The sequence below is a fragment of the Pteropus alecto genome, unplaced genomic scaffold (assembly GCF_000325575.1).
Source record: "Pteropus alecto unplaced genomic scaffold, ASM32557v1 scaffold25, whole genome shotgun sequence".
In the NCBI taxonomy this organism is placed as follows: Eukaryota; Metazoa; Chordata; class Mammalia; order Chiroptera; family Pteropodidae; genus Pteropus; species Pteropus alecto.
The window spans coordinates 16,431,415-16,454,234 of NW_006441955.1; the positions used below are offsets into that span (position 1 = coordinate 16,431,415).

The 22,820-nt window shown below is 34.0% G+C and overlaps 1 protein-coding gene across 1 annotated transcript in view; it reads right to left on the reverse strand.

Moving 5' to 3' along the window:
* The window catches only part of CUNH1orf141 (chromosome unknown C1orf141 homolog), a 32,725-nt gene extending 10,432 nt beyond the window's left edge, over positions 1-22,293 (reverse strand). Inside the window, exons 1-5 of the mRNA XM_025052002.1 lie at positions 22,219-22,293; positions 19,698-19,858; positions 7,282-7,394; positions 4,815-4,879; positions 188-332 (exon numbers count right to left, since the gene is read on the reverse strand). Coding sequence (XP_024907770.1) covers positions 188-332; positions 4,815-4,879; positions 7,282-7,394; positions 19,698-19,858; positions 22,219-22,293 — 559 coding nt within the window. The remainder of the gene's footprint in view (positions 1-187; positions 333-4,814; positions 4,880-7,281; positions 7,395-19,697; positions 19,859-22,218) is intronic.
* Between the last annotated feature and the right edge of the window lie 527 nt (positions 22,294-22,820).

The window sequence follows — 22,820 nt, forward strand, 5'->3', positions numbered from 1 at the left end:
ACCATGCTAAGGAATCCAGACTTCACCATTTTTGCAATAGTCTTCACATGTTATTAAGTAGTGAAATAATAAGGTAATATAATCAGAATCTGATGTTCCTTGGTTAAAGATTTTCTTAATGCTTATATCTTAAAGTTAGATATGGTTAATTTTCAGTTATTTCAATATGAACACACAATGAGTATACCTGTAAATAATGTGGAATCTTTTTCCTTCTTACAAGCACTAGATTGAATTCTGGGTACAGAAGAATAGGTTATAGAGCCCAATGTTCCTCTAAATTCTTGTCTATGCTGTGAATATAGAACATGTAAGAAATTAGCATTTTCCACCTAAACATCAGAAAACATGGAAAACTGTTTTAGAAATTTTTTCTTGTTGTGTACATTGATCATTTGTATTTGATGATTCATATTTGGAATATTTAATTATGATAACTAACAGCAGTCTAGTTCTTTAAATACTTTCAAATACAAACCCTGTGAGATGGGTGTTATTTCCACTTTATGGATGAGAAAACAAATCTACAGAAATTTTAAAATTTGCTTATGCTTATACTTTTTATTAATTTTACTTTCTTTATCTTTAAAACCTAGCCTTCATATTCATATAAAATTTATTTCAAGTTTAGGGCAAGTCTAAAGTTTAAATACTGAGAAACAAATAGCTCTCTCAGTTTAAATAGCAACTGTACTTTCTCATACATGGAGTAGGTACAGTATAATAGTATTGAGTAAAGGGGGAGAAACTGGAAAAATGATTCAGATTTTCCTAAGTTAGAGTCTCACATTGGCTCTATATTTTTACTTAAATACACATATCTAAATATATAAAATATGCACATACATATGTAAGTATAAACTGTATAACTTGTGATTCTTCAACAATAAACCCAATGTTTGTTTAGCACCCACAATTTTTTTCACACTGAGCACAAAACATATTTAGTTTTGGATAATATGAGATAAAAATAAAGCATATGTCAAAATTCTAAGCCATAAAGAGCGCACATTCTTATTAGATAGATATGACTAGCATACATAAAACATCAGTAAATAACATAATATAGTAATATTACAAAGAACCAAGCTAATCAATAAATGATTTTAGAAAAGAGGGATATCAGTGAGGGCAGAAATAAACAGGAAAGATTTCATCATGAAGAAGAACTTAGTGCTAGGATTTGAAGATGAGGGCATTTCAGAAGAGGCCAACAACATAAGCCTAGAGTATTCATAAGACAGTCGAGGAAACGGCTTATTTAGAGCAAGCAAGGGGCATTTATATTTATGAGTATATAAGATAAGTCTGAATAGGTAAGAAGGAGAGTTTTGAGAGGATTATACTATGAATGTCTTGAAAATCAAACAGAGGAACTTTAACATAAAGAAAAATTACTAAAATTAACATGAGAAGTAAAAAATTTGAGTATACCCATAATTCTTAAAAGAAATGTAAAGAAGTTTTTAAATAACTACCTTTAAAAGAATAAGCAGGCCCAAATAGATTTATTGATAAATTTTTTCAAACTTCTAAGCAACACATAATTCTTATGCAATGTCATGTCAATTAAATTAAAAAGTAAACAACAACAAGAACTTTTCAGTTTTTTTTAATAAGCTGGCATAGTTTTGACACCAAAGTCTGAAAGGTTGATGCACCAGAAGAACCCTACAAACTAATCTCATATATGACTTCAGGAGTTTACACAAATTCAGAATAAAATACTATTCAACACTATGCTAACAGCATAATTCATAATGGCCAAATAAAATTATCAAGAAACTAAAGGTTACTAATAGATACATTATTATAATTCATCACCCAATAAATTAAAGGAGAAAAACATTGTAATTATTTCCAAAGCTGCAATATTTAAAATACATTTGATAAATTCAACAACCATCATTGATAAGAACTGTAATAAAACTACAAAAGAAGAATATTTTCTTAATACGTTAAAGAATATGCTAAATTACTTAGCATAATTAAAAAAATTATACCCATATAAAACCAATAACTAACTTCCTGGTTAATGATAATACACCACTCTATGGCATGACAAGAGTGACACCTATCATTCATATTACTTATAAATGTTTAGTACGTATTGAGCAATGCAGGAGGAAAAGATAACGAAAGTAGTAAAAACTTTGGGTAATTCTAATTCAGTATGACTGAGTAAGCCCCTACCAGACCCACTCTCTCTCAGATAACAGCTATAAACTCTAGACAAAATACTCTAGAAAAAATACACACACACACACACACACACACACGTTACCTGAAGGTCCTGGAGAGTGAACAAAAGCAGGTGACAAAGAAAGAGCACTGAAACTTGAAATAACTAACTTGCACAGGGAGAAATTTCTATTTTTACGGGTTTTAGTTTGAAGGCGGGTTGAAGTTGGCGCTGCATGGGGCATCTAAAACGTTGATAAAAAATGTATGTTCTTCTTGGCCAGAAGACACAAAGGATAAAGTTTGGGGTGACCAAAGAAGAAAACCAAGGTGGTAGCCCCATCCCCTCTATATGAACCCTGTCCAAGACTCTCACTGCCCCTTGACCAATGAATGTTTAGGAAAAACTTCAAGCAATCCAACTAAGGATCAAAGAACTGAACTGAAATTTGAGCTGCCGTTCAAGAGACAGTGTTTATATTTTGAGCCCAACCAAGTTAATTAACTGCTAAAACAAAAACATCAATACTCCTTGCAGGAGTATAATAGATTCCAGAGTCCCCTCATTATAACAGTCATAATGTCCAGGGAAAATCCAACTTGACAAAAACCAGGAAAATGAAACCTAGTCTCAAAAGAGAAGACAATCAATTGAGATCACCTTGAAATGATCCACGTGTTGGAACTAACAGATTTTAAGGCAGCTAGTATAACTGTGCTCAGTGAAAAGGTAAAATATGTTCATAGTGAATTAAAAAAAGGGAAATCTTATCAGAGAAATAGAAACTATTTTAAAATATGGAAATTTTAGACCATATATAATACCTGAAATAAAAAAATTTACTGGTTGAAAGTAAAGCAAAATGGAGAACAAAGTAAAGTGTCAGGGAACTTTAAGATAGAGCAATAGAAATTATCCAACATGAAAAAAAAGAAGAAAATATTTTGAAAATAAAAGGAATTCAGGAACCTGTGGGACAATAATGAAAGATCTGCCATATGCATAATAACAGTCCTCAAAGGAGAGGAGAGACAGAATAAGGTAGAAAAATAGTGGTCAGAAGTTTCCTTATTTGAGGGAAGACATAAATTTATAAATTCAAGAAGCTTAGTATAACATATAACATTTTAATTTTTAAAAAACAAACCCTAAGCAAGATAAATATGAACAGAACCGTACTGAGACATATAGTTAAACTGCTGAAAACCAAAGATGAGAACATCTTGAAAGTAGCTAGAGGAAAAAAGTTACATAACAGAACAATTCAAAATACTCCTGACTTCTTTTCAAAAGCTATGGAGTTCAGAACTATGAACGACAGTAGACATTGGAACATCATTAATATGCTGAAAGAAAAAGAATTATTGGCTGGAATTTTTTATCAAGTAAAAATTTCCTTCAAGAATATTCTTAAGACATTTTCAGGTAAAAGAAAAACAGAATTTGTTGCCAGCAGACCTCTGTTAGAAAATGTGCTTAAGGAAATTCTTCAGTCTGAAGAGAAATGATACCAGATGGAAAACTCGTATCTTCAGGAAGTACTGAAGGGCATTAGATTCAGTAAATATTTGATTATTTTTTACCTTGTTACTTAAAAAAAAAAAAAGAAGAAGAAGAAAGAAAGAAAGAAACAGGAAGAATGGAGTAGAAGGGCTTTGTGTTCTTATTAGTCTTTCTGTATTATTTAATTTTTAAAGTCACACACATATTTTAATTTGTTTTTTAAAAATTAAAGTGTTACGTGTTTTATACAAGATGCTAGTAAGTTTATTATGATAAATAAACTTACTGTGATGTTAAAATATTTATTTCTTCAGAGATTTTTATTAAACATGAGCCCAGATAAACCAGGTAGATGAGAACAAAACTAATATTCTAGACAATGAAGACTGTCAATATTTTTTAAAATTTCAAAAGGCAGGAATATGCAACAAAAATTATAGCATGTTATTAATTATGGTCCAAAGTATGTATTTCTTCATGTTTCATTCTCATATTGGCAATAATCAGCATTAATAATAAGAAAATATCTAAGAGACTCTTAATTGACTTTCTTCTGCTGATTCTCTGAATTAACTTCTCCCTCTACTATCCTAGATAAAACCTACTGAATGATATCCAAGACATGCTCAATGCTTATGGCTAGTCATCTACTTTTCAGTATGCCAATGAACCTCTATTCAAGTGGTTATCAAGAGTCAATAATGATGGAACTAAACCTGCTATGGTAGTTGTTATTGTAATTATATAATTTAAATAACTATAGCATGCTCCAAATGGTCTTGGCTACATATTAAAAGATTAACAAATAGATATATATTTTCATATTTTAAATTAAAATAAAATATTTAAGTTATGTATACATAGTTTTTAAGATGCCATCTTAACCAACTTTATGATAACCACTCATATTCAATAAATAATTTCATATTATACTGACTGTCTAACAAATAATATATTATTTTCTCCATACATAAAGTTTTCCATAGTATCAGAGGTAAAATCATTTTAAAATCTTATGCTTTTAATCCTAAAATCCATTTGAATTTGGGATTTGTAGAAGCATATGTAAAATTATTAGGGATATTTTGAATTTCTATTAAGTAATTGTAAGCATACAAATTAAACCTACCTCATCTGTATCTTTAAGATAATGGAAAGGTCTACTAGATCTTGATTTTAGATTTTCTTCTGGTTCTAAAGAAACAAATAAGATAATAGTCCTTACCTTAACAGAGATGCTGTGAGGATTAAATGAGATAATAGATGTAATAAACTTAATACAATGTCTAGTATTCATTCAGTCAATAACTATTTGTTGATCATGCATGCCAGGCACTGGTGTTGAACTCTGAAATTGTGATTCCTTCCCAATGATGCATACATTTTAGTGGGTAACACAGAAAATAACAAAAAAACAAAGGAGTGAATAATTATAAATTGAGAACATGCTGTGACAGCAACAGATTTTTTTTATAATTTAGATAGGATAGTTGCTATGTACTGAAGGTTTGTGTCCCTCCCAAAATTTGTATGTTGAAGCTCTAATCCTCAATTTGACAGGATTTGGAGATGGGCCTTTGGGAGGTCATTAGTTTTAGATGGGGTAATGAGGATAGAGCCTCCATGCTGGGATTAATGCCCTTATAAGGAGAGACATGAGAGATGATGTCTCTTTGCCATGTGAGGACACAGCAAGAAGGCATCTGTCTGAAAACCAGGAAGAGGGAGGACCTTCCCCAGAACCTGACCATACTGGCACCCTCATCTCAGACTTCCAGAACTGGAAAAATAAATATTTGTTATTTAACTCACCCAGGTGTTGGGTGAGGGGACTGACAAACAAAATGGATGCAGTCAGGCTCCCTCCCAGCAAGCCATGTGGTTTCAGGGCAACCCTAGATACAGAGTCCCAGGTGACCCTAGATACATCGTCCTATGTAACCTTAGATACGGCGTCCTATACAACCTATAGATTGTGATTGATTAGAGTACCTGGCCTTAAGCCACTATTATGCACCTTGTTATAAGAACAGCTCCACCTGTGCAGACTGGGGGGAGCTGGAACTGTGCCTGTGCCTTGCTGTATCCTGCTATGTCTGAATAAAGCTATGTTGCATCTGCCCATGGCTCCTCGCATATTCTTCCAGCTGCCAGAACCGCGCACCCCAAACTTCGGTACCCCAAACTTACAGAACACCAGGTTATTGTAGTTTGTTATAACCGCCTAAACTAAGAGAGAAATTGGTACTGAAAACTGGAGTGCTCCTGGGACAAAAAATAGAAGTGGCTTTGAACCTGGGTCATGGGGTAGAGGCTGAAAGGGTTTCGATGTGCATGCTAGGAAAAGCCAATATGTTCATGAAGGGATTTTAAAGGCAATTCTGTGAGAACTCAGAAATAAAGAGGAGAGGTGTAGAGAAAGCTTGCATCTTCTTAGAGAATACATAATCATGTGCAGAAATGTTGGTAGAAATATGGATGGTAAAGGCCATTCTGATGAGGTCACAGAAAGAAATGAGGAACGTGCTATTGGACCATGGACAAAAGGCTATCTTTGTTATAAAATGGCAAAGACCTTGGCTGAATTGTATTTGTATTCCAGTATTTTGTGGCAGGTAGAACCTGTGAACAATGAAATTGGGTATTTAGCTGAGATTTCTAAGCAAAGTGTTGAAAAGGCTTGGTTCTTCCTTACTGCATGCAGTAAAATGCAGGAAGAGAGAAATGAACTGAAGACAAAATTGGTAGGTAAAAAGGACCAGAACTTAAAAATTTGAAAAATTTTCAGCCTGTTCATATCACAAAAAAATGAGAGAGTATGTTAAAAAGAGAACACTAAAAGTGTGGCGGACTGACCATTTGTGAACTGACTGTGTGAACCACAGACTGAATCAGCTACCCCAGCAGAGACACTGTCAATTTGAACTTCAAGGGATGGAGAAGGGATAAAATGAAGGAAGGCTCTTAGAATTCTTGGGTTTTTCAAAGGTTAGATTTGGAAGAATAGCAGAGAAATCAGGCAATTTGAGACAATGTGGAGTCAAGGAACCTCAGTCAAGGTTGATGAGAATGATGCAATTGAATGTTAATGTCAGAGAAAGAAAAAGGCAACACAAAACACTTAAATTCTCTGAGGATCTATAATGCTGGTTCCTAGCTCACAGATTCCTTAAGTTTCTAGGAAAGTAAGTTCCTTTACTTGATAGTTCTTGTAAAATAAGTTTCTACTAAGCAACATGTCTATACTTGATTGAATTTTTAAAAACGATAGCAAGGTAACTCTTAGGGTTGAACTGAAAGGAAACTGAGATTTTCTTTCCAGGAAAATATATAAACATAAAAATATATTCTTAATTTGTGAATTATATAAATTGTCCATTCTAATATTTAACATCTGTTCCTCTTAGGAAATTCTTCTTTATAGCTCACTAAAATCTTTCACACTGCTAACCCATGTACTTTCAAGCAAATGCTTTCAATGGAGACATCAAATTATCAAGAAGTTTTGTGACACACATTAATAAATATTAAAGTATATGATAAAAACACGCATTAATAAATCAAAGGAGAAGTAAATATGTTACATAAAGCATTACCTATTGACTTGCTTTCTTGCTTTTTTATATTTGTTGGTACAGAGTGTATTCTTAAATTTAACTTTTCAGAATCACTCTTTCTAGGTTTAGGCTCATTTTTGAAAGAGACATATCTGGAAGAAAGAAAATTAATCTAAATTAAAATAATCAGAAAATTTGTAAAATTAATCTATAAAACGAATTTGGAGAAATGTGGCAAAGTCTTAGTTATAGATTCGGATGTTGTTTGTTGTAGCAATATATTACAGTATAAAGTATAAGACACTGGGATTAATTAAGCAGGAACTGAATATATTAGTGATAATCACTTGAAATAGAAAGAGACAGGAAAATGCTATTGTCATAAAATTTAGGGCACTCCAGAAAACTACTTTTCAGGAGCTGATTAACCCTTTTAGAAAAATATGCTGGGAAATTATTAAAAGAGATATTGGGGACATTGTCAGGCTTGAGTCAAAGTGGTGGGACATGGAGTTAGAATCAATTCAGATATCAGAATAGTATACCAGAACACAGTGTTTGTAAACAAGAATTTTTCTCCACTAAATTGTTGACTGTTGATGATATGTAAGAAAGTTAGTGGTATTATGTAATTCATGATATTTCTGACCCCTAAATGCTTGTTACCCATGACTCGGTCCTCAGACATTCAGACACTCACCTTTAGTTGATATTACCCAGTCCCATACTTTAAATAATACCTATATGCAGGTTTATAGTCTATACCCCATACTCTTCCCTGAGCTCCTGAAATTACATAGCCAGCTGGTACGTGACTTCTGCATTTATATGTATTATAGCCATTTCAAACTTAACGTATTCATAACCAAATTCTTGCTTCCACTTCTTTCCCAGTCTGTTTCTCACCCAGGTTTCCCTACCTCCATTCAGCCAGAGGCTCAGGCCCAAAACTCTGCAGTCGTCTTTGATTTCTCTTTCTCTCATTCCTCATTCCCAATTTGTTGGCAAATCTCACTGGATCTTTCTTTGAAATATATTCTAAATCCAACCACTTTTCTTATTACTTCTACCCTAGCCCAAGAACCTTCATCTCTCACCTGAACTATTTTTATACGTCTCTAGCCTTCTCCTGTCTGCTCTCTCTGCTATCACTCTTATCCCCAACGGTCTATTTTCAATGGTGACACATGTAAAATATAAGTGTATTGTCATTTCCCTCCAATTGTTTCCTCTCTGACTGAAAAAAACCTTTTAAAATTCTTATTGCAAGACAGAAAATTTCCCCTAATTTTAATATCGAATGCCCTTGCAGTCCTTTCTGTTCACCTGCTTCCACCCCATGTGGAAGCAAAGTAAATATTCTGGCTGTTTGGTTTGAGGAAAGCAACCTAAGCTCTCCCTTAATGACCTTGGCTCTTGCTCTTCCCTCTGCCTGCAATTGTCTTCCCACAGGTATTACAAGGCTTACTCCCTTAAATAATAGAGACCTATTTCATAATGCCTGTCAGTCTTAATTCCCTTAATTTACTATATTTTTTCACAGCATTTGTAACTAGTGGATTTATGATATATTAATTTATTTAGTTTATTATCTGTCTCTCCACGCTATCCTAGAATGTAAATTGAGGGTGGAGTCTTTATTTTGTTCGCTGTTGTATTATCAGCACCTGTAATGCGGAGCTCCAGGCCAGGAACCTGCACTTGGGTCTTGGATATTTCAAAAAATCCTGCAGGAGGGCCAGCAGAGTGAGAAAGGCCATTTATTACTCACAATACAAGGAGGCTTCAGCACTTTGTCGGTTAGAGCTGCAGGAAAAGGCAGCCTGCCAAGAGCAAGCAGCGTTTTACATGCGAGCAGAGAGGGGAGGAGGGAGTGCCTCCTCCCAGGAACTAGAGTCTTCCGCCACGGATGAGAGCCGGAAGTGCTGCCTAGCTAGTGTTGGGGAGGACTGGACCGGCTGTGTCCTCCAGCGGAGCAGGGAGATAACGTCCATAGGAACAGCCAAAGGGGCAGATAGTACCCATGGGAGCAACAAGAAGTGTCCTTAAGGACAAGCACAGCCTGGGGAACGCTTTGTTCTTTGTCTTCTTTGGGGCTGCTGACCCAGCAGTCCTCTTAGCCTCCCATGTCTGTGGAGGGGCTATGTTTGAATTAACCCCACAGCACCTATAACAGTGACTAGCACATGGTACATGTGTAATAAATATTTGTTGAATGCATAAATTGTTTTGGAAATTTTTTATTGACATTTCTTATAATCTTATAATTTCTGATGAGTTGTTAGTTTATTCTCTTTGGGTTTTTCTTTTATTTTTTTGGTTGGAAATAAATTTATTTGAAGTATTTCCATGGTAAGGGAAAAATGAAATATTTTTTTATTATTAATTAATTTATTTATTTTATGGTGACATTGGTTACCGAAATCCAAAGTTTCAGCTGTACATTTTAACAGTAGGGCATATATATATTTACACTGTGTGTTCACCTCCCATAGCTAGATTTCTTACTGTCACCACATATTTGACCCCCTTTACCCTGTCTACCTCTCCCCTTTTTCCTCCCCCCATCCTCTGGCAACTACTAGTTTATTGTCCATGTCCATGAGTCTGTTTGTTTGTCCTGTTCATTTGTTGCTTTTAGGTTTATATCCCACATATAAGTGATATCATATGATTTTCAACTTTTTCTGTCTGGCTTATTTCACTTAGCATGATTATCTCAAGGTCCATCCATGTTGTTGCAAATGGCAATATTTCATCTCTTCATGTCTGAGTAATGTTCCATTGTATATATGTGCCACGGCTTCTTTAGTCAATCATCTATCGTCGGACACTTCAGTTGCTTCCATGTCCTGGCCAGTGTGAATAATGCTATTATGAACATTGGTGTGCAAATATCTTTTTGGATATGAGTTTTCAAGTCTTTGGGGTAAATACCCAGTAGAGGGATTGCTGGATCATATGGTAGATCAATTCTTAGTTTTTTGAGGAACCTCCATACCTCTTTGGGTTTTTCAATAAACAATCATTTAATCTTCATAAATAATTTTTCTGTTCCTTTCAAAACATTAAAAATTTTATTTTGTTCTTATTTAATATCATTGGCAAGCACTTCGAGAATAATGTAGTATATTAGTAAGAATAGGCATCCTTCTGTTTCTAAATTAAATGGGAATGTGTCAAGGGTTTCACCCTAAGGAAGTGGCTATATAGTTTTGTTAAGGAGATAATTTTTTTATCCTTATCTTGACTGTGACTATGTGAACTTCGACAGCATATTGAATTTCTCTAAGTCTCCATCAGAGGGTAATAACTACCTCATGGGATTTCTATAAGAATTATATAAAATAAAATTTACAAATTACTTGGCAAAAGATCTGGGACATAGTAAGAGTCAATGAATGGTACTTTTTATTGTTCCTGAAATTTATTCCACTCAGTCATAGTGGAGTAATATTATTTTAATATAGTGTTGGACTCCATTATGTTAATATAGTAAGTTATTGAGTGGCATTTATCCTGTTCTTTTAGAATTGGCAACCAGGGGACTTTTAATCCACAGCTGAGTAAAAAGGAGCAATAAATGCACCGTATTCCGTAAAGGTCCATCAATATCTGAGGCTAGATATTCCCTCAGACACCAAGTAGCAGCAGAAAACTATAGGTAGTGGGGAAGAAATATCAGAATTATAAGTCATTAATTTCACAGGGTCTGCTGTGGCTTTTCTCTCTCTCCTCTATGTGGGATGGGGCAGGGATGCTTTCTCTACAAAGTTGATGAGAGGTTTCCTAAAAAATCACTCATAAAGACTGGTAACTACAAAAGGTGGAGTCTACCATCTCATTCCTCAGTTGCACATCTGTTAGCACACTTGTTGATTTGCCCTATGTCTAGCTATATGAAAAGAAATTTAGAGAGGATGGAGGGAGGGATGAAAGTAGAGTGCAAACTTCATCCCATTGTTTACTCTGGTAACAATGAGGGGCGCAAATGGACACTGAGGTGGTAACTAGGCAGCTTGGATATTGTATTCATCCTTTACCCAGATTGAGGACTGCCAGGCTAGGGATCTTCAGTAAAAAAAAAAAAAAGTAATAAAATAAACTTGGAGAGTATAGGAGTTGAAGGGGAATTTGAAGAGATGTAGCTGAAGGAGACTATCCTTGGCTGCGGAACTGGTCCCTCTAAAGAACTCTCACCTTTGCCCTGTTAAAAAGCTAGGCTCTTTTTTTTTTCTTCTCGCAATTATAAGGATTGTAATTTTTTGAGGACAAACACTATGTCTAATATAGAAATTCTGAGGCTCCTCTTCCCTTAGGACAAATACCACCTACCATCCCACCCCACCTCCAAATGCCTAGCACAGTACTTACTGCATAGTGGGCACAGAGGAAAAACCTTTTCTCTTAAAATTGATATATAATGTATTAATTTTAGGTATACAACATAATGATTTGATATATGTATATATTGCAAAACGATTACCGCAATAAATTCAGTTATCATCCATCACCACAGAGTTACAATTTTTTTCTTGTGATGAGAACTTTTAAGATCTACTCTCTTAGAAAAAAAAGAAAAAGCCTAGCACAAGCGAAAGTTCTTCAGAAGAAACAGTTACCCAACTAAAAAGAGACTCCTTCAGCTACACTTCTTTAAATATGCACTAGAGTATTGTAAACTATAGTCACCATGCTATACATTACATCCCCAAGACATTTATCTTCTAACTGGAAGTTTGTACCTTTCATTACCTTCACCCATTTTACCGGCTAGGTGTTTTTATGACTAGAGTTGACCAGAAAACGATGCTGAGATAAAAGATAGTAACAGTGGCCAGATAGGAAATTTTGCCCTTTCCCCCACCCTTCTCTCTTACCGGGGTGTTGGTAAATATTTAATAAACTTTTCTTCAATATTGGTTAATATTTTCACTTACATTAAGGAATAACATAAAAATGAAACAACGAAGACGTATGTTAGAACTTCACTTATTCATCAATGACATAAGCTACTTTGTTGAACTAGATAATAGTTTTTGAATACTAGAAGAATATTTTCTTAATTATTTTTTGTTATCCAAAGTATAATGGCTAATAAGCAAGACATATTTTTAAGTTTAATCTTCATCATTAATATTTTCCCCTTCACTTTCTTAAATCTAGACGAACAACAAATAAAAATTTGATTTGTAATGTTTGCCAGTTTCTACTATGTAAATATTCCCATGGTTGATTACCAATGGAACATTACTAAATGTGAAATTGGGAAGAAATGAGTAGTAGCATGATATTATGTAATAGTTCCACTTTATGGACACAACAGATGTAAATAATTTCAAGACCATAGTTAATATAATAAAATATAATAAAATAATTAGAAAGTGATGAGTTTTCAGTATTATTTGTGTTTTTAGTATGTAATTAAATTTTAAGTTTACATAATTTATTTTTTAATAATGACTGTGTTTACTAACCATCTCACAAAATTCCTGAAAATTCAACAATCTGCTCTAATGAATGGATAGGAGCTGGCTCTGCACACCACTGTTCCCATACCAGAGGAAAAATAAATTAGAAGATGGAAAAGAAGGTCAGCTACAGGAAGGAAGAATAAAATTGCTGACCATTTTCATTGTAGCTCTTCCAATGTCACTAGACTGGCTTGATGGGGGAAAAGAAAGCTTGACTAGTATATGGGATAAAAATACTAAATTGGACAGAATTTTAGTAACCAAAATGATCAGAGTGAAATTGGAGAAATACAAAACTGTTTTATGTTATATGTTTCTGAGTTGAGAATAGGCAAATGAAACAGTTAAGTTAATATGTTTAGTTTTTTTTTTTTAAATCTGTATGTATAAGTGAAATTCATTAGTAGTTTTACAATTCTTGTGGCCAGACTTGAAGATCAAATATATGTTTATAAAAAGTACTGAAACTCTCTTCTTTGTCTATGCTCAGAAACCATTTAAATAGTTCTTTAAAACTTTGAAGAAACTCATCCTGACAGAGCTTCAAGGTGGTACTTTTGTAAAAGATAGTTCTTTGACTACTTTCTCAAAAACTTCTACAGTTACTGATTTTTTTGTTTTCTTCTTGTTAGTGAGACTGTTTTCCCCATTTATATTTTCCCAGAAGATCTTTTATTACACTCATTTTTCAAAGCAGCATAGTTATACCAAGTACTCATTACAATTATTTCAATTTCTTCTATATCTATAGTTATAGCTCCTTCCTCATTTCTAATTTTGTGCCTCTATGTTGCCTGTTTTTTTCCTCTTCATTTCTCAAATTACGATCATTTTAACATTCTTTTGGGAAGTGTTAGACATACTAATTTTGCAAAATTCTTTTAAAGATTCAGTGTGCTTATGAGGAAAGCCAAATTTTGGTGGAAGCACTGAGAAATAACAGATTTTTTTTGCGGGGGGGTGGATCTTTCAATAAATGCATATTTAACATGATTTATAGAAAATAAATTGAATTACGTGCTAGATATTTGGTTTATAAGAGGACAAACTCTGTCCTTAACTGATATGACTTTCTTTCCTAGTTTATGTTGCTTTCTTTTTTAAAACTTTATTATATGTATTAATTTTGTGAACTTGGTTGAGGAACAGCTAAATCCTAATACCTAGAAGCAGACAGGCTTATAGGATAGATAAAATGGGTATATAAATAGAATTCTAAGCACACAGGGACCTGGATGAGGGTGTTTTATTCGCTGAGGAATGAGACACAAGAACTTTTACCACTCAGTTTATAAAGAAGGTCAAAGTTTCTTTCATTCTATCCTCGAGCTTCTTTCCTAAAAGTAGATGTGAAGAACTATGAAAGTTCTGATATTTGACCCTTCTTACAAGCTTACAAGTTAGCCCACCAATATTTCATCTGTGCTGGCAGAAGACATAAGACTCCTAAGTTAGAGACAAAGGACTATTTATTACTCACGGCAATAGGAGTAGCAGCTTCTATGCCAGGTTTCTGAGCCCCAATTCCATAGAGCAACAATCAGAAAGCCAGAAAACACATGCACACACAATGGGTTGTTACAAGAATGAAATCCAAAGTTAGGGAGCCCAAATTTTTATAATGGACAGTAACATGCCTGCTCTTGTTCCGAAGAATACACTATTTCTGTCTTCTAAGGCTGTTCACTATACAAACATCCTTGACAGATAGGAACAAAGGCAGTTAGTGCCTCTGCTCATAAGATATACAGAAATACAAGAGACCTATGGAGAATTTTCTACCAACAGTAAGAAGGAGGAATGGGGAAGATGAGCCCAGGATAAAAACTGTGTTCCTAGCACTGGGTTCTCATGTAAGGAATGAAACTTGGAATTATAAAATTTTAACATGAAATCATAAACCTGTTTTTTTGTAAGTTGTACTAGTTTTGGACTACTTTATTTCATCCTCCTCAACTTCATTTTTTGGTTGTATATTTTGAAAAATTCCCTGTGAAATGACATCCTATTGCCACTAAATTAAAGGAAATATAGGTAAAAATTTTTATTTTGCATGGCATGTACTGGAATTAAGGGAAGCCTCTTACATGTTCCTGGGCTGCATCAATGAAGTGTTACTGGCACACCAAGGAAAGAAACCCAAGAGAAGGGTATAGCTCGGATGGAAGCATGTCTCTTCCCAGCTGAAAATCTTTTATGAACTACTTCCCTGGTAATTCTTTGGAATGTTTTGTATTTCAATAGAACAGCCACTGTGAAATGGAAGTCCAGAGCTTTCATTCTGACACCATGAATAATTTCAAATACATTTTTGTGCAATAAAGATACCTAGTTTGAATCATTTTATTATTCATATTTAATTTTAATTAAGATAAAATATTTCTCACAGTATGTTTCTCGGAAGAAAATATATAGGCAGATTACATTCTGAAATGCCCCCAAATTTGTCTCTTTTATTCTCATATATAAATGATGATTCATCCAAATAGAGGATTCCTATATTGCCATTCTGTTCAAAAGTTGAAAATGGTTTACTGTTTTCTGGACTCAGAGATGCAAATGAGGCATATGAAACTCATTTGCTTTCTTTTCCTTGATAGTTAATCATTTTCTTTCTGCCTTTGGAATTAAGTAATTTATCATAAGTCTAGCACTCAATAACCCTTTTGATCTGAAAATTCAAGTCTGTCTTCGAAAAAGGGTATTTCTAATATTTCTTTGATTATTTTCTTACCATCTGTTTCTTGCTCTTCTGATTTATATATTAAGTACATATTTAATATGAGTTATTCTGAAACCTTACTGTATGTCTCTTTTCAATATGATTTCCATTTCATTTTTTTGTATTTTTGTAAGAGTGTGTCTCTATTTGATCTTCTAGATTAGCAATTCAGTTTACATCTAAATTCTATTTTTAATTTCCATAATCAGTTTTTGATTAAGAAATGCTTTTTAAAAAATCTTTTCTTCCTTGATTATTTCTGTCCTTAAGACACATATTTCCTGAAGTTGTCTTCTGTTTTTCTCTCATAAATATGCCTTATTAGGAGTTTGATTCTTTTGATTCTTTCTTTTCATTTCCCTCCGTCATATGAGTCCCCCTGTGATTTCTCCTTGGCCACTCATTTCAGTGAGTGCACATTCCTCCAGTACCTATAAAGGTCAGGAAATTTGAGACTCAAGTAATATAGCCATGAGAGGTGATAATTTTGCAGTGGATCAATGGCAAACTGTCATTGGAGGGTCTCTTGATCGAGGGGGTGACAAATGAAGAAGTCTCTAGAAATGGTTCTCGAACTTCTAGCTGTATATTAGAATCATCTGGGGTGTTTTGAAAAAGAATGTCTGTGCCCAGACTCTTCCCCACGAGTTAAATCATGATCTCTAGGGCAGAGTTTGGAATATTTTTCAAAAGCTCTCAAGTGAGTAGCCACTGTTGAGAAGCCCTGCTCTAGAGTCTCAGATTTCTTCCGGTATGAACAATAAGTGGGAGTCCTCTTCTAGTTGCAGAGAAGAGGAAGTGTTTAGCCCAATAGTGAAATTCTCTCCACAGAGAGTTGGAGATGAAGCTGTTATCTTCCAGAATATTCATGGGACCTAAAAGAGCCTGTCTCCACGTAACTGAGAAATTGTATGGGTAGGAGCAGGCAAGGTATGAATCTGTCTCCACTCATGTAAACGTCTCTCTTTTCTCTATTCTTCTTGCTCCCGCCCCACCCAATCTCCACTTACCTATTATAATATTGCACTTTACCTGACGTTTTAGAAGCGATTGCCATGTGTAAACATGGCTCAAGTGTATTTCATTACTATCTTATTTTTAATGATTAAAATATACGATTGTATATTGCAAAAGTACAGCTTATATTTTTATTGTTGGGTCTTGTCATTGTTTTGAGCGCCTACTGTACGTTGGGGAATTTTAAGTTCTTCACATATGTTAATCAATTTAACTTTCACAAAAACCTGATGGGATACATACAATTATTATCCTCACGGAAAAGATGAGGAGACTGAGGCACAAAGAGGTTATATAATTTGTCCAAGATAACAGCTAGTAGGAAGCAAAGCTAGGATACAAACCTGCAATTGGTCTATAAACTCCATCCTCTTAATCTCTATGCCAAGCTAACATCATGCAGAGTATAAGATATGAATTGAACTAAAAACAGAAGTAATTTGGCTACAACTGTATTCTCTATTCATATTTAATTATCTTTTCTGTATGCAGGTTTATCCTTCTGTCATTAAACTATTTCTAAAATAAATATTCTTTTGACAGGTCTCAATGTAGGTATATTTTAGGAAAATTATTCATTAATGAAAAGCCTCTATTAATCTAAAAAAAATATTTTTAATCTTCTACTTGCCTCTAACTTATTTTCTATTTCTTATTTACATGAGGTAAAATTGCTATTTTGATATGATAATCCAGTACAGAATGCTTAGGTAATGGAGAAATCATTTCGACTCTCCTTTAAAAATTCCTTATTCCAAGTAATTTGTTAAAGGAACTTTTGTTAAAATGAGTATAGCTCTTTTGTAAAAAGTCCAATTATAAGGAGTTGCAGAGAAGAGTAGGTTTGTGTTTATTGAGAATTCTTAAAGACTGTATAGTCAAAAAAAAAGAGACAGATATTTTTGAATGATTATAAAACTCTCTGCTCATCAGGAAAGTAATCCTAGGAAGATGCTCCCAGCGAATTTTGGGTACTTGTGGCCATCACTTTTATCAGTTCTCATTTATCTAAGAAAAATGCAGAAATCCTGAGCTAATAACAACATGGAAAAGATGTCTCTAGGAGTAACTGTGAAAGAAGCCCTAAGAATTTTAACAGTTCTCAATCCTAGCTTTACGTAAGAATCATCTGGGAAATCTTTAAAAAGTAATGATGCTTGAGCCCTACTCCAAACTAAAATCTGTATTATAACGAGCCCTCCACTTTTGAGAACCACTGTGCTACAGCAGTGCTTCTCATTTGTTAGTCCCTAGGAATCACTTGTGGGATCTTCTTGACTGCAACTTCTGTCTGGGATGGGGTCAGAGATTCTGCATTTCAAACAAGCTCCCATGTGATACAGATGTTTCTAGATGGAAGACCACACTTGGAATAGCAAGAGGCTAGAGGTCAAAAAAGAAAGAAGCATGCAGTTACCAGTCTCTGGTTCCGGAGGTGGCAGTTATGATGTAAAGTTTAGGCTAAGCTGAAAGCTCTGTGAATTAGATCAGACATCTTGGCTCAGTGTAGGAGTGAGGTTTGTGAGCGCTGGTGGAGACTCATATCTGAGTCATAATTAACATAACTTATAAGCCCAGCAGCTGCATCTAAAGATTTGGAGGAACTAAATCTATCCAACATAACCAGTATAACCAGGATATCATTCTTGATATGAGTTTAGAAACTTTCTGCTTTATGTTCTGTTATTTAAGCAATTATTCTGTTATGACTAGAAAAGGACTCACTGAAAGATGGGTTGCTTCCTGGAGGAGACAGTTTCTGGAGATACCATGAATCTAGTAAAAGGTCAGATTTTCTGAGGAACCCTCTTAATTTTTAGTGACCTCTTTTGCTGTTTAACAATATTTCTAAAATCCAAATCTAAATATGCGCTGCCCTGTTTACATCCTTCAGTGGCTCTTCTCTGATTTAGGAGATTGTCCAAAGTTCTCTACTGGGCTCATGAGGCCTTTGGTGACCCAGCCTTTTCTTACCTCTTTAGCCTCACTTCTTTAGCTCCCTCTCCAGTCTCTACCTCGTATCCCATTCAAGTCTGGCAACATTGAACTACTCTTGGTTCCTCAAAAAACTGGACTTTCCTTTGCCTCTGGCAGGCCCTTTGTTCATATTATTGCCTTGGCCTGGAACTTACTTCCCTCTTTTAAATCTTGTTGCCTCTTCACTGACTCTCTGGGTTTCACCTGAGGTGTTATCTCCTCTAGGAAACTTTTGCTGATCCTCATGTTAGGAATCTCTCTGCAGCAATTGGTGTTTGCCTGTTCGCTTATCTGAATACTCCCTGCCCCCAGCTTCACCGAACTTTAATGCATAGGTTTCTGTTGTATCCGCAGAGTACAACAGTCACTCAATGAATACTTATAGAATAAAATCAATGAATAAAAATTACAGGAGTATTTAATAGCAGAGCTATTGTTAACAAAGAAACAAAAGTTATCTGCAAAGATTTTTTTATCTGACCTTGGCTTAGAGCCCTAGAAAAAACAATAAGTTGTATGAAAGTGAGAATTATTCAGGTATGAGTGAAATCTAGTAGAACATTAATAGAAATTTGGGTTTTTCTTCTGGACATAAAAGACCAGGTGGTTTGAAACAGCTATCCTCCTGAGAACTAGAAAAGGTGGACAAAATGTTAAAACATTCCTTTAAAGACATCTGAGAGCTCCCTGAAAGCAGTAAGAAATTAAGACGGCAAGAATGAGGAGAAGAGAGAAGCTCAGACAGGTTCTATTGATTCTACACCTTAGTATTTTTTTTTCCTCTGGGCTCTCCTCTACATTTCTGATGCCCAGAAAAAATTACATAGCATTACACACGTACACATGCCCGTGAAAGACCAAGTACGACTTATTCAGACTACTCCTTATAAGTACACAGAGAAACTTCCTTACTTAATATTCTAGGCAGATTTTTTTTATATATAGTATATTGGTTAAAGTTTGAAACAAATCTTGACATTAAATTGCAGCAATATAATACAGCTCAAAAAAAGCCTTTTTTAAAAAGTCAGAATTGTAATTATTCTCTGCAATTACCATGTGCAATAGTGAAATATTGTAATAAATATTTTCTAAACTAGGAATATTCAGAATGCCAATCTAGTATATTGTAACTCATAACCGTTATGAAATATACCTGTTTGACAAAGCTTACATTAAACATAGACTGCGTAATCTGAAACAAATCTGAAGTAATGCTTTGAAACTCCAAACTAAAAGTTCGAAGTAGTTATTACGATGGTTACCTTTTTGTTTTTTTAATATGATGTGACTTGTTTTCTGTACTCTTTGATATTGTCTTAGATATGGATGTAGCAGTAAAAGCCTCTTCAAATTCCAACTGAAAATCAAATGTCAGAGGTGTAACAAAACGCTTTTTCGTTATGTGACTCTGAAGATTGTTTTTCTGTAACAAAGCCAAAGTATAACATTGTGAAAAAGAGTATTTTTCATATAGGGAAAATCCTGTGAAGAAAGGACAAAATTTTTAACTTTATTTTATACACACACACGCACACACACACACACACACACACAATTTTTGTGGCAGTAAATAATGGAAAAATAATACAGAATGAAGTTGGGGGCCTTGTGCACCAACTTTTTTTATGCCATTGCTGTGTGACCTGAGCTGCTCTTTTTTCCCATTTATGAAAGTGTTGGACTAGATAATCACGAAGGCTCCTTCCTAATTCTAAAAATTGGATCTAAGAACAACCTATATATTTAGCAAAGATAATATTTTTTCTTCCTGTCACCATGCATGAACCAGAAATAGAGTTAAGATAGCAATCGAAAAAGGACTTAATTCAAATTATTATATAGATAGACGGAAGAGGAAAAGGGCATAGGTAAAGAGTGAGTATAGGAGCCAAAAATCTTCTCTAAAAAATTCTCTCAGAGCACAGCACAGAAGAATGAAGAGATAAAAAATTTTAAAGCAAACCAAAGGATATGAGAACTTCTGCTTCTACCAACGAAGGATTAAACACTGTGAGAATTGCCTTTCTGCTGTAAATAACCAGAAAATCAGACAAAATATGTGAAAACAACTGTAAGCAGGCATTAGAAAACAAGCAGAGCAGAACCATGATCCCTGAAAGAAGAAAAACAAATGAGGTAAACCCTGCAAATGCTCAGCTTACTTCTTGGAGGCAGTTTCCAGGCTGAGGCACAGGGAGGGACAATTCAAACCAAACTTTGTGGCCTTGACCTTGTTGAGTTTAAGAGACAGATTGCACCAACAATCACATTCTTGGGCATTCACTCTGGGGAAATGAAAACTTATGTTCATTCAGAAACCTGTACACAAATATACATAGCAGCCTTTATTTTATCTTATTTTTTAGCACAACTCAAATGTCCTTCAGTGGGTGAGTGGTTAAAACTTTGTACATCCATATAATGGAGTACTGCTCAGCAATAAAATTTATATATAATTTACAATAATAAAGCTATTGATTCATGCAAAAACTTAGATGGACCTCAAGGTCATTATGCTTGGTGAAAAGTCAATGTAAAAATTTTACATACTGATTTCATTTATATAACATTCTCAAAATTACAAAATTACTAGAGGAATGGAGAACAGGTTAGCCATTGCCAGCGACAGAGACAGGGAATGGGGTGAGAGTGTGGATACAAATACAAAGTAACATGTGGAAGTTCTTTTACTGTGACAGACACCGGCTGTATCTTGACTGTGGTGGTTACACCAATCTACATTAGGATAAAATTGCATAAAACTACACATATAAATGACCAAATGAATACAGGTTAAAAAATGGTGAAAACTGAATAAAGTCTGTAGTCCAATTAACGATAATACATCAGTGCTGTTAATATTGGTTGTGACTCATACTGGTTTTGATATTGTACAAGTTTATCCTATTATAGATTTATGTAACCAACACCACAGTCAAGATACAGCACTGTATAAGATGTCACCATCGGGAGCAATTGGGTGAAAGGTACATGGGACTCTGTATTATTTCTGCAACTTCCTGTGAGTCTATAATTATTTCAAAATAAAAAGTTTTAAAAAACAAAAAAAGACTGATTACCAAAGTGAATTTTATATTGCTATCTCATGTTTTTGGTCATTAAAAAAATAAATAGAGCTAATTCACCTTCATAAATATGTTCATTCACTTGAGTTCCTCTCTGTGGTTTCTCCCTTAATTTCTCAGACTGCATGCTCTTATCTATGCCTCATTTATTCATACTGTTATATTATTTTGCAAGTCTTTGTGTAACCAAATTAAATTGCTCATATGCGCTAAAAATCTGGCTTTGAGGATTTTTTATTACATTTTTATTTATGTAATATTTTATACTACATTTGATAAGTGTCACCTTTTTACTTTAATTTCTATGAACCTTAATTATTTCTAATTTGGTAACTATACCAAATATTTTCTTCCTTTTAATAAACCAACTGAATAATTTTTAATGTTTAACATATTCGTGAGAACTATAGGTGTAGTCACATTTACTAGTTGTCTAGATTTTTGTTTTAATTTTAAGCAGTTAAGATACATCATACCTTAATACAGCAGCTATCTAGACGTTACCTTGTATATCAAATTAATTCTTTATGGTATCCACTTACGTAGATGACTCTTTCACTAATATAATTATTTATTTTTTACAAATTAGTTCTTATCTTAGTATTAATGCATCAATAACTAAAAAGTAAAAATAATTATTCATATTTGAAATAACCATTTAATGAATAAATTAAATTTTAGCTTTTATTTTACAAACCTTTACTCTTCTATCCAAGAGTATTTTTGCTTGCTCATCCAGAACATCTAACTTCTCTAAGACTTTTTCTGCCATTGTCAGTCAGTAAATTCCTATTTAAAAAGGAAAAAGGAAGAAATCTCTAAAACAATTTAAACATATAATTGATTATTTAAGCATAAGTTAAGCAATCTACCTTTACATTACTGTTTTAGGTAAAAAATAAAACTACACAGACCATGAAATAAATCATAGAATTATAAAGGTACCCAAGTTTTTTTCAAAAGAAGGTCACATGATCAGAACTCCCAGATGTGTGTGTACCCCAGGAATTTTTAAATGTATGATAAAGGGGAACCGAAGAAAGTTCTACCATATGAGAACCAGATGTGAGGCATATTTGAAGGACATGCAGCTTAATTTATATCTATTTTCTTTGTATTATGATATGATTTTAATAAAAGTAAATGTGAAGAGCTCACACATATATAATCAATTGCACTCAAATTAAATTGGTCCGTGATCCAAGACTGTTAATATGGCACTTAGGAGGACATCAGTCACACAGAAGGAGAGGCAGCCAAGCTGGGTAGGTCCTACTGCTATAATAATAGCTCATATTT